Source organism: Rhyacophila brunnea, unplaced genomic scaffold, assembly GCF_057557595.1.
Source record: "Rhyacophila brunnea isolate RB1 unplaced genomic scaffold, BYU_Rbru_1.0 scaffold_23, whole genome shotgun sequence".
NCBI classification, from domain to species: domain Eukaryota; kingdom Metazoa; phylum Arthropoda; class Insecta; order Trichoptera; family Rhyacophilidae; genus Rhyacophila; species Rhyacophila brunnea.
In genome coordinates this window covers 18,485,273-18,499,132 of record NW_028232893.1, presented here as the reverse complement: position 1 = coordinate 18,499,132, position 13,860 = coordinate 18,485,273, and the positions used below count along the sequence as shown (strand labels likewise).

Sequence of the window (13,860 nt, the reverse complement as noted above, 5' to 3'; positions counted from 1 at the left end):
ACATAATATTTCATAATATATGCAGATGGATAGGTATTTGAAAAGTGAAGTTGAAAAAAGATCACTAACGCCAATTATTGCTGTAAGTTATTTAGCATTGCAGGTTCATAGGAAACACAATTCACGCTTGTGTTCTAAGATTTATTTGTCAGGTCCGCATTGATATAAAAAAGCCTCACAGTAATTAATTAGTAAAAAAAATACGACACCGACGGGGCTTGAATCTAGAACCGCTGGATTCGTGAAAGTGTTTCGGTTTTAAAAATCAAATACCGATATGTTCTGGAATGTATTTTTTGTCGGGTTACGCGATGTCTGGTTTACCTCCGTGGCCCTTCATCGTCCTTGGTGACCTGACCACCAATTACTTACACATAAAATATTAATATTTTAAAGATTTATAATATATATTGATACCTACTTCTGTTTTCATTTTCAATTATTTTACAAATACCGGTAGATATACAATAGGAAATACCGAAATACCGGTATTGGTATTTTCACCCGGTATTGCAATACCTACATTTAATACGACGTTTACGAGTGGATAGATCGCAATTCGTCGTCGCAGTGGCGAAAGTGAGACTTTTACAAAAGATACTGTTAATTAAATTTAAATTAATTATTGCGCAAAATAACAAAACTTAATTGGAATTAATTACCCATTTGCGAAAACGTTTCACTGTTATTTATGCCCGTCATTCATTATTTTCGTGAATTATTTTACGTCAACTTTTTTGCCCAATTTGACATTATTTTCAAATAGTTTAATTACTAATGACGTTCTAATTAAAATATAAATTAATTTTTACCAGATGCTGTAAACTATCATGCGAATAATTAATCAATAAAGGGAAATTAACCATATTTATAACGTACCTATTAATAATAAATTGTATATCACATAATAATGGTAGTTAAATAATATAAAAAGAAATGTGATGACACTGATGACTGATGAAACAAACAAAAAGAAGGGTGAAGAATGAGGAATAAATTATATGATTTAAAGGTAATCTAATCTTCTGATCAATATGCATGATACGGATCAAATAATCAAATAAGGTAACAATAAGAAAAGAAAACAAAAAAAACAGATGGAGTATTTTTTGTCACTCTTGTGTCACCAATAGAGACAATGATAGGAATCAGCGGGGCGTTAACTCCTAAACCAATAAAAAAGTCATAACTATTAGTTCTATCATATTATAACAGTCTTATTATCATTTATTCCGTGAAGTTTCTTAACTGTCAGACGTAATATTATATAACACGGCTGCCCATGTTAACCTCGAGCTGTCAAATGTCGTTTATATAGACTCAACGTGTACTGTGCTAACGATTATTATTGTAGTTAACCGTCTTGTTTATGGAATTGCTCCAGGTGATATCCGTGTTATTTTGGAGCAATAAAATATGTTAAATATTTAGAATGACCCTGCAAGGCTGCGCGAACAGGTGCCAGCCTAAATCTGATTCATGAAAAAGTTTAAATATTTATTTTTTGAAAAAAATACCCCTTAAAATGTTATAACTTCTGTTTCCCGACACCCTTTGCAAGCAAAGGATTACACCTATGCAAAAACCTTTTGTGCCGATTACGTTACGATAGTAACCCATTCTATTGAGACTACGAGAAAATACTTTACGGTATTTTTGTATACATCGGAGATCATAAATCAATAATCCTGATGCTATATCAGGATTATGTATTTTAAAATATGTTTTGCGTTAATTCTTCGAATGTACTTCACATATTTATACGGGAGATTCTATTGGGTGTTTTCCACCCGGTAATACCTCCCAGGTGCTGTGTACCCTCAATATTGCCCTAAAATATATTTGTATTAACACGATAGTAAAGAGCAAGCAAAAACTACAAAAAATAACGGTAATTCGTTAAAGCGATTGGGAGATAACGAAAGAAACAAGAAGAGAGAATACAATGAAGGAAGAAAAAGAATAAGCATTGTGCGAATTGCATTGATAAAAGAAGAAATTAATGGATGGGTACGGAATGAAGCATTGCGAAGTATTACCAGGATGACAGGCGTGCAATAGGTGAGAGGTGAAGAAAAATGGGACGGTAACAGGTATTCACAAACGACCGGTCGATAAGTATGCCAAGGATTCAAATAATGCAATCGAGAGATAACAATAAATAATAAATATTAAAGCAGAAGACGGGACGAAATCAGGAAAACAGGATAGTCGTGCAAGGATGGAAGGATGGGTACGTAATATAAAGACGTTAGGAAGGGTGGGTGTTAATTGGTAGATAACGGCATAGTGATGATCTGTATCACCAAAAGAGAGGATTAGATTTTAGAGGAGAGATGGAGATATGCACGACTGGATACATGCAAGAATGTGAGGAGAATACCTCTCAAGACATGGCACGATGCGGTCCCGATCCTCGCCGGCGACGAAGTGTCCGTAGAACGTCTTCTTCATCATGAGCGTGAAGAGTTTCTCGCCCATCATCGCCTTGCACAGGTTCATTATCTGAAAGGACCAAAAATGTTCCTTGCTCCATCAATCTAGTTATGACAACGAAATTATCATGTATACCTACATCTCAATTATTACAGATTCGAAAAACAATAAGTGTGAGATACGCACGTTAAAACTGTTCACTAGTCGCGAACGGATTCGTAATTCACCGTCAAAAAGTGTACGATATCGCCTGAATCAATCGCTCTTAACTTTTCGTCTTATAAATCTAAACTAATCGCGGTTACCTACCTCTCATCATCGTCAGTGACTTAAAAAGTTGTCCCCTATAATTTTTGATGTGCTGCCCATATGCAACGCGTGGCCTGCCTACCACGACGGGACGTCACTGATTATCGTTATGTTGGGACACACATTCATTAAAACGTTCTTTTTTTAGTGTATTTCAGACATGTATTTGCAATTTTACTATTATAATTACAACCAAACGCACAAAGAAATGTTATACAACGTCTTGCCTCTGAGATAAGATTCCTTAACGAAAAAATAAACAAAAAGCTATGAGTAGTCCAACCAACGTGGTATAGCGAAATACATGTTGGACATAGCGCGGAAATGCCATAAAATAAACCAATAGGTAATAATGCCGACAAGTGTCCTGACAAAAGTCCCCAAGGCAATACGACTGACATATCGCTCCAGCACACACAAACAATGGAGAACCAAACGACCACACGAGCGCCCTAACACCCGCTGAATCGGTTAGCTCATCAAGTACGTGGCAGCGTAGAGCCAGAGACCGGGAAGAGTGGACGCAGCTAGGGAAAGTCTCCATCCAGCAATAAACGACCCCCGCGGATAAACTTTTATTACAACGTTTTTATTAGGTCGTACTCTTATTTGTCCGGTGGTTGTTTATCCGGTATTTGTTCGCTACAAATCTTGCAATCGATTTTTAACCAACTTACCGACTAGCTAGACATTTGAAACTTTTAGAATAAATATCAGAACACGATGCCAATGCATTTTTTAATAATTTTAGTCATCTTTAAGTAGAATTGAATTATTTTTCAGTTAATTCTGTTTTGTATGAAAAGTTATTTCGGAAGAAATCCGTAATCCAATCCACTATTATTGGTTGCTAGGGGTCCTAGCAACTAAATTATTTATATATACGTGCGTTAGGTACTATGGAAATCAATACGAATGTAAAAATGACATTTCAGTATTATTTCTGTCAAGTACAAATTTTTATGATCGTTTAAGCTAGTCAAGTCAAGTTTATATTATTCAACAGAAAATTTAAAAACGTTGTATATAAAAAGTTCTTTTTATCTTGTAATTACTTTTAATTAAAATCGTTTAACGATTGTTATTTTGACACATTAAAATTCATGGAAACGGTCCGATAACAATGTAATTTTCGAATGAACATTGTTAGGTTAGGTTACCTGTATTCTATAATACTTGTCGTGTATTTAAAATGTACCTAGTTTAAATACGGTATATTTATCACAATCACATTTCATTTTATTCAATGGAAAACCGCGAAAGAGAAATCTCGAAACTGCACGATTCTTTGCGTTTATGTAAAGCTTCCCTTAAGAAAGAAATAAAATAAAATATACAAGAAAATCGCCGGGAAATTTTATTCAAATTCAACGCGTATTAAATTGTGGACGATTAAGGGGAGGTTTACCATCTCGTCAGCGGCACTCGCGATGGAGAGACGACATGACAAAGTGACTGGTGCGTCAAATGAAATACAAACAACTCGCTAAAGAAGTCACACGCTACGCTCCGAAAGACATAACGAGAGAAAGAAAAGAAACATTGGATAATAATGATACGTTCTGCAAGACGCCACGGTTGAGTCTAAACTCTAAAGCTTGCAGTCCACAGTAATTTTGCTAGAGATGACTGATCTATCCACGGTAAAATCAATACGCTAAACTGCTGATCAGGGAACTCAAAAATAATGGGAACCGACATACCTAACGGGTAAGGAGTAGCAGGTAACCGATCTCGAAAAAGGAATAATCCGGGATAAACTTAACCACATGTCAAGAATACGTCATACATCGAATACTGACAACTGCTCTCGGTTTATGCATTGACGCTCATTTAATATTGGTGTATTACACACACTATTGCACGTGCATAATGGGTGTTTCATCGTAGGACACTTACACATTCAAAACTCTGCATCAAAATGTAGTGTATTGAATATTGCCTAATGGAATTCTATTTATTATCTGTTCTGTGCTGCTGATCTTTTGATTATGTTTAAAACTGTTAATTCAATCTTTGACTGCCTCAAAATTTGAGCTATTACCAAGTTTCGTCTCCCCACATAGTTCCGTCTAATGACATGTTCAATGCGTCCGATTAGGCACTCAAGCATTACACTAAATAAACTTCTATCGGCTGTATTTTGTTTATTTACCTGTGTTATCTATTCTAGCGCTGATGATTCGACCTACAACTGAAGATAGTAGCCAACCACATTGGGTATTAAAGATGTGAAAAATTCGCATTAAGATTTGTGTAAGTACTTTCTAAAAAAGCGACTGCCTCATTTGCCCTGTTACTGCCAACATAGATCTCTTTTTACCACGTTTTCATTAGCTCGTATTCTTGTTTGTCCGGTACAGATTTTTTCTTGTGTGTCCAGTATAATTTTTTTCTTGTTTGTCCAGGATTTGTATTGGACGATTGAAGATTTTTAACTAAGTTCCCGACTAGCTAGACATTTGAAACTTTTAGAATATATCAGAACACGACGACAATGCATTCTTTTAATACTTTTAGCCATTTTTAAGCAGAATTGAATTCATTTTCAGTTAATTCTGTTTTGCATGGAAATTTATTATTGTTGGATGCTAAGGGGGTCCTAGCAACAAAATTATTAATATATACGTGCGTTACTATGGAAATCAATATGAAATGTCAAAATGACATTTCTGTATTCTATATTTATTCAGTATTTCTATCAAGTACAAAAAAAGTATTTATTAATACATAGAATTGTCAAGTTTATTTTCATATAACAAGTTTTTTTTATCTTGTAATTATTATAGTTTCATTTTTATCCCTTTTATTACTTTTGTTTTTCTTTCTTCTTCATAATAATGTGTTATGTCATGTCGTGAACGTCTTGAACTTATAATTTGTAATGTCCACAATATGTAAAAATAAATTTATTTTATTTTATTCAATGATACATATTTGTGAAAATTTACCGAATCAACATGTTTCTCGAGTTTATCGTGAGTATTTTCACACTAAAATGATAAATATTGTTTGGAAAATATACACGGACAGTTTATTCAGAAGTTATGACGTTTACAAGAACGCACGAGTTAACTCGTCACGTATTTTAATTAAAACAATATTAAGATTTGACAATACTAAAATATTTGTGCGCGACTAATAATAGCTCTCCATTCGGAAGATTTCACCTCGCAACATTTCATTATAAACATTAATTATTTCATAAAACATTAGTAAAGTGTTTCCAGATCGTGGTACATACAATGTGAAATAAAGCAAAATAGTACAATTAGAATTACCAATAGCAGCTGAGTTCTACACTTTGGGACAACAAACAACTGATGCTACCGCTTTCTTAGATAATAATAATAATATATATATATTCAATACATGCTCCATAATGCCGTACTACTTCAAATAAAGGAAATAACTATTATCAGGTAATAGAAATCACGAGCCTGACAAGGACGCAAATAAGTCTGTTCAAAAACAAACATTTTTTTGTGTATTCATGTCAGCGAGATAAAATTTGAATACATAATGCCGTGGAAGTCGACATTAGGCGGAGAAAATCGTAAAGACGGATCGGCGAGGGATGGGGGCGGCAAAGGAAGGCGAGCACAGCGTCGACAATGAGACGCCGATCAACTGAGAGGCTTCCCTCTACTTTCAGCGACGGCGTCGTTTCTAAAGTAAGCACGACCACTCGGGTAGAGTGAATGGAAACTTTATTATTTTCACTGTTGCGATCCTTTACTTAACAAAGGTTTATCAATATATTCATTGACAACCCACCAGGTATTCAATGAGGTGATGGTTTTTAAAATTCAATTAAATCCTGCCTAATAAACCATAATCGATAAAAATATTCTTTTAACTACGACGTATCTAAAATTACGTATGATATCTACGAGTATTATGGTTTGGTCTAGGCATTGTTTTTCTTATTTCTTCTTTCAGAGAAAAGAAGAGAAAAGAAAGAAAGAAAAGAAGAAGAATTTTATTAGAATGCCGTTTTTTTCAGATTGTCTACAAATTCGCCAGGTACCTATGTACTTATTGTGATATTTATTCTTTAAACAGATGAATACACAAAAAATTAAATTGACAAACACGGCGTCTACTGAGAATTAGAACATTTCCACGAAATATACTGTCAAAAATCGGTGGTTTTAGGTAATATGTGGAGGTGACTGTGGCACTGATAGATGTGGAGGCACCCTCGTAAAAATTTTGCCTGTGTGATAAACTACCATTATAATCATGCCCCCCCACAAGGGAGGGACTGAAAGGGCTCTAGACTGGGCCCGGGCTCAGGGGGGCCCGCGTGGCGGATCGCCAGATAAATGAGATAAATACACATCAGAAATTTTAGTTGAACGATACAATTTTTGATTACTGTGTGTCGATACGCTGAACAGCCTTAATGTTACCTCGAACACCATATATACAGCGTCACACTGCCTTTAACCTTAGTGATAAGTAGGGGGGCTGCCAAAGATCCTGGCCTGGAGGCCCGCTTCAGGATGTGGGGGCCATGATTATAATACAACATCAGTTATGATGTCAAGATTTTTTATGATTCGATTATTGTTTATACTTAGATGTCGATACTTTATTTATATGGCGCGATCGCATCTTCTGCTAAATGGAAAACCACCACTCTACCTTCTCAAAATTGTAATATTCATATTATTCGTTCGTTCATTCGCCGCCCCTGAACGACATATGGCCTGCCTGCCCCCGCGGGACGTCACTGCCAATGGAAAACAGGTCGCAATAACCGATCGGTCCAAGTGAAGGTCGTGAAGACATAAGAAGGTAGTTCAATGCAATGGGAGTTTAAAACAATTGGATGCGTATATGGGCAATAAACAAACGATAGCCACGCGCTGAGGATTGCATTTTTAATAAGAACCAGAACAGATACTTGGTGAAAATTTCCATGAACAGAAATCATAAGTTTAGTAAAGCACACGATTTAAAGCCACAGGCGGTTTCAGTCAATGTATAGTGTCTAAAACTATCATTTCGAAGTCGGTTACTACAACATACCGCAATAACAGCGCGACACTTACGTTGTGATTATATTATACTGCATGTCGCGTACTATCAGGTGACGTCACAGTAAGCTGCCGCTACGGTAAAAAAGTATTTAATGTCGTTTGGTGTTTAAAATGTTATCAGACTGATACTCCCATCCCGTACGACATTTTGAACCTTTAAACGAACATTGTCAGCTAAATCTGCCGAATCACCAGAAGAACAATGAGGTCACCTCACGTTGTACCTCACTGCACCGATTACTCAATGAACGTTTTTTTATCATTTTCTACATGCCTACACATTTTCGACTCTTGTCAAAATCGCGTGTTTTTTGTTTTTAGCGGTTGGCACTATGTATTTTCTATAAGAATGTTGTCTATTATCTATGGTCTGCAGGTTGGGTTGAAAATATTATTGAATTTACACTAGATTACTCCATCATTGAATTTACAGAGATCGTGTTCGTTCAAAATATTCTGCAAAATGTTGAAACCATAGGCTAATTTTTTCGCCGTATCATCACGACTTTATGCGGTGTTGTATTTACTAGAATAATTCCGAAGGAATGAATCTGAATGAAGGTTACCTGAGCACGTTCTCCACACAGTCTTGCACGCTTTCTCCTCCGACAAAATGCCCGAAGACAGTTCTCTTCATGATGTAATTGAACAGTCTGTTGCCAAGGATCGCATTGCTTCTCTTCAAAATCTGACGGTGCAGTGATTTTTTCATAGGAGTTGGTTCAGGGTCGGGATAATTTTGAGGACATGGAAAGGAAATAAATATAAAAGGAGATTAGTATGGTTAACTGTTAAACGAGTAGATGTCGGTTACAATCAATACCCACATTCCGAAGTTTCTATTCAAATCTCAATATTATGAATCGGTCTGATGTTTTCGCAAAATTGGCAATCGAGCAAGTGCTTTCGTAAAAACTACCTGATACTTAATGGCTGCGTAGACACGATTTTGTTATATACAAACGGAGTCCAAAATATATGTAAGTGTAACGTGTAAAGTGAGAGGACATCACAGAAACACCGAAGTTTGAGATAATCACATGTACCCACTGTCGAACAAGAACTTTTTGTCCACGTGTTAAAACTGTGAACTAACAATCCCCTCCAGTGCAGCTAATCACAATTCCGTTTTCAAATGAGGAACGCCTCCAAATTGTACGGTCTGTCAATTTACATTTTTTGAAGCTTTTTATAATAAAAATATGTCAAAATCGATCAGGAGTGATGTTAGAATTATTATTTGAAAACTTTTGTTAATTGCGAAGTAGAAAATGAGTAGCATCTAAAAGGAGGGCCGATACCTTGTTATTTGTTAAAGATAAATCTTGCAATCGATTTTTAACTAACTTCCCGACTAGCTAGACATTTGAAACTTTTAAAATATATCAGAACACGATGGGAATGCATTCTTTGAATACTTTTAGCCATCTTTAAGTAGAATTGAATTCATTTTCAGTCATTCTGTTTTGTATGAAGTTATTTCGGAAGAAATCCGAAATCCAATCCACTATTATTCTAAGGGGGTGGTCCTAGCAACAAAATTATTAATATTTATACGTGCGTTACTATGGAAATCAAAATGACATTTCAGTATTCTATATTTGTTTGTTTGTTGCAAAATAGCAAAAAATGATTTGTTGACAATTGCCTTATTTGTCCTAAATTATTAATAGGTACATAGAATTGTCAAGTTTATATTATGATTCAACAGAAAATTTAAAAACGTGGTATATAAAAAGTTCTTTTTATCTTGTATTTATTTCTCTCCAGACCAATATATTAATGTCATTGCTCCAGACTGATGGGATCTCTTCTTATTGGACAACGAGAATAGTGATAAATAATGCCAAAAAATCGCAGTCATACACACATTATAAACAATCGGCAAACTGGCCGGTAAAACATTTTGTGGTCAACATAAATGCTGTAATACAAACAACTCATATAAGACTAAAGAGCTACAGTCCTAACTCTTCGATACCTCTCCAAAGACGTGAAGCTGGCGAGGAAACAATGCCGAAATTCTAGCCCTTCAGCCAACCGAAACAATAGATAATCATAAGATATCGTGAATATTGGCACATGTCCCCTTAATGCTCACGGTCAATTGGCACCGCCTGTAGAGGGGTTATGCCAAACGTGAGTCATATATCTTCTTTCACACCGTCACAATAATATTAATATGTGCCAATTATTGTTTAAGTTCATTTTTTATTTGATAATCGTGCCTTACGTACGCTGACGTCGATTGGCACCCACCCGGGTGCGTCGCATGCATAGAATAGCGAGACTATAAGATGGCAATAAATTATATACTATATATTCTATATAATAAATAGAATTAGATATTGTGTGTAGTGTTCATGTGATATTTTGTTGTTTAGTATTTCGTGCCGCGTTGGGTCAATTTCATGATAATGTTGACTACACAGAACTCTGAGAGCCCATCGCTTCTTTCTAAATATTGGGGAGTCGCTGATGACAATATGTCACAATGTTAGAGATGTTTAGCCGTCATATGGACAGCAGTCATTTTTTTAGATAGGCTCTCGGTGATCTGTGGTCTGTTGGTATCTGTGTGATTTTGTGTGATGTTTTTAAGTTCCTGGCAATAAAAATGGCGTTATTGATCCTATGGCGAATGTTGCGTACCTATATGTTGTTCCATGGTTATATTGTGTTGTTTAGTTACATCTTCATTTACTGCGAACACTTCACCGCATTGCATTCTAAGTATAAACAATAACTAGTACTACGATCGGACCTCGTAATTTCCTGACTATAGATGGCCTTGCTACAAATACCTTGGACTGCCTAATAGAAACCAAGAGACGTAAATACGTGAAAGAAAAACCTAGTAGCCGCTAGCTATTTTTAAAGGAATTTTCTAAAAATATCACTTAACTTCCTAAAGATGCTACTTCTGTAATACGGTGATGCTATTCCGTCCACAGCTATTAGTGGATCTTCAGGAAGTATCACATCTTAATAAAAAATAGTCCAAGGAATGATTAGACAACCTTCAATACTTGTTGTCAATATCAATACCAACTTACGTATTGGCATTCGACACGTATCTCATTGGCATGACATCGTATTTATAGCAATTTGTAAAGAGGGGGGAAATGGTGCAGTCGATGATGTGTGAATTTCGCATGCGTTAAATAATACCTATGTTAAGGGCGGACATGCTCAGCGTAGGTCAAAATGGAGCTTTTATTGTATTTTCAAAGCATGATCCTGGGCAGTCCTTAAACGTTGTAGATAATCTATTTATATAATTTTGAAGCCTCATTATCCTTTATATTTATGTTAAACATTTGATGACTGCATAAAGTATTTTTATTACATAAAATAGTATTCTTTTAAACCTCTCGCTGTAATGTTTTAGAAAATAGTCATATTTCAGTACATGCATGTGCAGTGGTGTGAAGATTTTTTACATCTATTAATTTTTAAACGAATTTATAAAACAATTAGTATAATTTATGTCGACATTATTATAGTGAAATATTTACGATAAAAAATTATATTGATAATCTCTGTGATCCCAAATTTGACAAGAATTAGGCATTTTATTATTCAAAAAATGGGCAAGATTTACACATTTGAAGATAATTCTAAAGATACTAATTAAAAGCTATGTCTTTGACCATTCAAATGTGATAAACATCCTATGAATAATGATTGCTTTATAATAAATATTGACCTAAGAATAAGATAGTGTTTTTTTGAAATACGCCATTTCTTTTGGCATTCCCCAGTGGTTAAGCTACAACATACGGCCGTACCCATAAATTGACATACTAAAACTGAAGTAGGGAGTAAGATCATATTAATGCGCGTGTTTGAACATGTACCATTTAAAAAAAAGGATTTTTTTTTCGGTTAGGTCCCATGGGTGCAGGCAGACTATTCTCCAAGTACGCCACACCCGAGAAAGAGTGAAACGGTTTATAGAATTTACACGTCATATAACATTGTATATTATGGATTAAATAATAAATTCTGTTTACTGGTTGAGTACCTCTGGTTTTAAGTCTTTAATGGAAGCCAGGTGGGAACAGCGAAAACTTTTATATTTCTGATTTCGGCAAAATTCATGAATAATTCAAGAATGATAAACCTAACCTAACAAATAATCCAGTATATAGGCTATTTTCTAAATTTGTTTGCCGCTGGCTTCCATTAAACAGACAAGAACAAAATATTTTTATTTTTCCCATTGTATTTAGAGAGATTGATCGATTAATGGAAGTTATGGAAGTATGGACGCTAAACCAAGAGATGTCACGGAGACTTGAAGCTTTCGAGATGTGGCTGTAGAGACGCATCCTTAAAATTTCTTGGACTGACCGGGTGACAAATGTTGAAGTTCTCAATCGAATGTGGAAGGACCGAGAAGTTGTACGTAGTATCAAAACCAGGAAACTACAGTACCTAGGCCACATTATGAGAGGACAAAAGTACAGCGTTCCCCAACTTGTCATTCAAGGAAAGATCAACGGTAAGCGTAGCAGCCGCATTTCGTGGCTTAAGAACCTCCGTGATTGGTACGAGTACAGCTCCACTGAACTGTTCCGGGTAGCAGACGATAAAGATAAGATCGCCTTGATGGTGGCCGACCTCCGCTAGGGGATGGCACAATAAGAAGAAAAAGATCGATTAAAATATGTTTAAAGCTTCAATTTGACAATAATTTTGATACTAATTTAGAAACCAACTGGTGTGTTTTAGCTGCATTTATACATTCAAGTTTTCTGTTGCTCCGATTTGGTTGCGTTTGATACAATAGAAATAGTATTCCCCGACAAGAATTTATTACTCATTACATCAGAACCACCAATAAACAGGGGCCGAAGATGCTCGGAATCTCCTACCGATGCGGAAACGAAATAATGAACAGTACTCAAGATGGCACAGAACCAAGAAGAATGAAAAAAAAAACCAAATGTATGACGAATGTGTTATGCGGAATAATAGTCCTGTCGTACCTATGTTCAACACATTTTCTTCTGTTTTTTTTGTCTGTCTATAATTACATCGGCGATCTTGAACGCGTCGAGATATTTGGCAAGCGTCGATTTAGTGTCACTGCGCTGACGAGGGAGGTCAGTGGTACATAACATTCATAAAAAAAATCCTGACACCTATGAATAGAAATCTTACATTTGCGCGACCGAATATCGTATTATTATTTATTATTGATGACAATTAGTACGTTACAATCATATTAAGTAATAATTATAAATTAGCGAAGCAGTTAATCTTAAATAATCTATACGAGGGGTAACAAACACACTTGCTTGATGGTGTTATCGACTTTTTTCATACAAATATAGTAACCAAATTCACATAATAAATGAACATGGAACGCATCAGTTTTTCAACACTATACAGTACCTATTACATGTCTTTTAAAATCAACGAAATACAAGTTTTTAAATGAGCATACATCGCATTCATATCGTTTACAACTGTAGCATTATTAATTTCTCCATCAGCACAAACAGGACACGATTAACATCAACTTGCAAACATAATCTTCTACACACTGATCACTCGATTATGTCACACATAAATACTAGCACAATGCCACGATCCGATTATATTAAGTGTTACACTACGAGGGGGGTCCTGTAGCGTCACTGGTTCTACCGATCCATTGCAGGCCTCAGTAGAAAACACACGCATTACACAGACACGCACACAAGTACAAATTAACATTATATACAATCAAACTCTAATTTCAAAAGTGTTTTACTGATCAGTGATCACCTACCCAGCACCAAATCGTACATAACCAGTACGTTTAATTTAACCCGTTTTGAAATTCGATATGCGTGTGATGAATAAACATCGCATTTACACACAATACCTACTTATAGTTTTTCAGCAGTATGAGTCATTCAATGTTAAAAAAATGGTCAATTTCACTGAAAATGTTTCATATTTAAATCTAGTTTAGAGGGGGGATGTGTTTATAATGAATAATGAATTAGTTTTTCACGGTGTAGGTATGTATTTTTCCAATGTAGATTTGGAATATTTTTGTAAATGTAAATCT

General features: G+C 35.4%; 1 protein-coding gene across 1 annotated transcript in view; it reads right to left on the bottom strand.

The window, feature by feature from the left end:
• slgA (proline dehydrogenase slgA) overlaps positions 1-13,860 on the bottom strand; it is an 87,281-nt gene that overhangs the window by 26,409 nt on the left and 47,012 nt on the right. Inside the window, exon 2 of the mRNA XM_085950153.1 lies at positions 2,384-2,505. Coding sequence (XP_085806279.1) covers positions 2,384-2,505 — 122 coding nt within the window. The remainder of the gene's footprint in view (positions 1-2,383; positions 2,506-13,860) is intronic.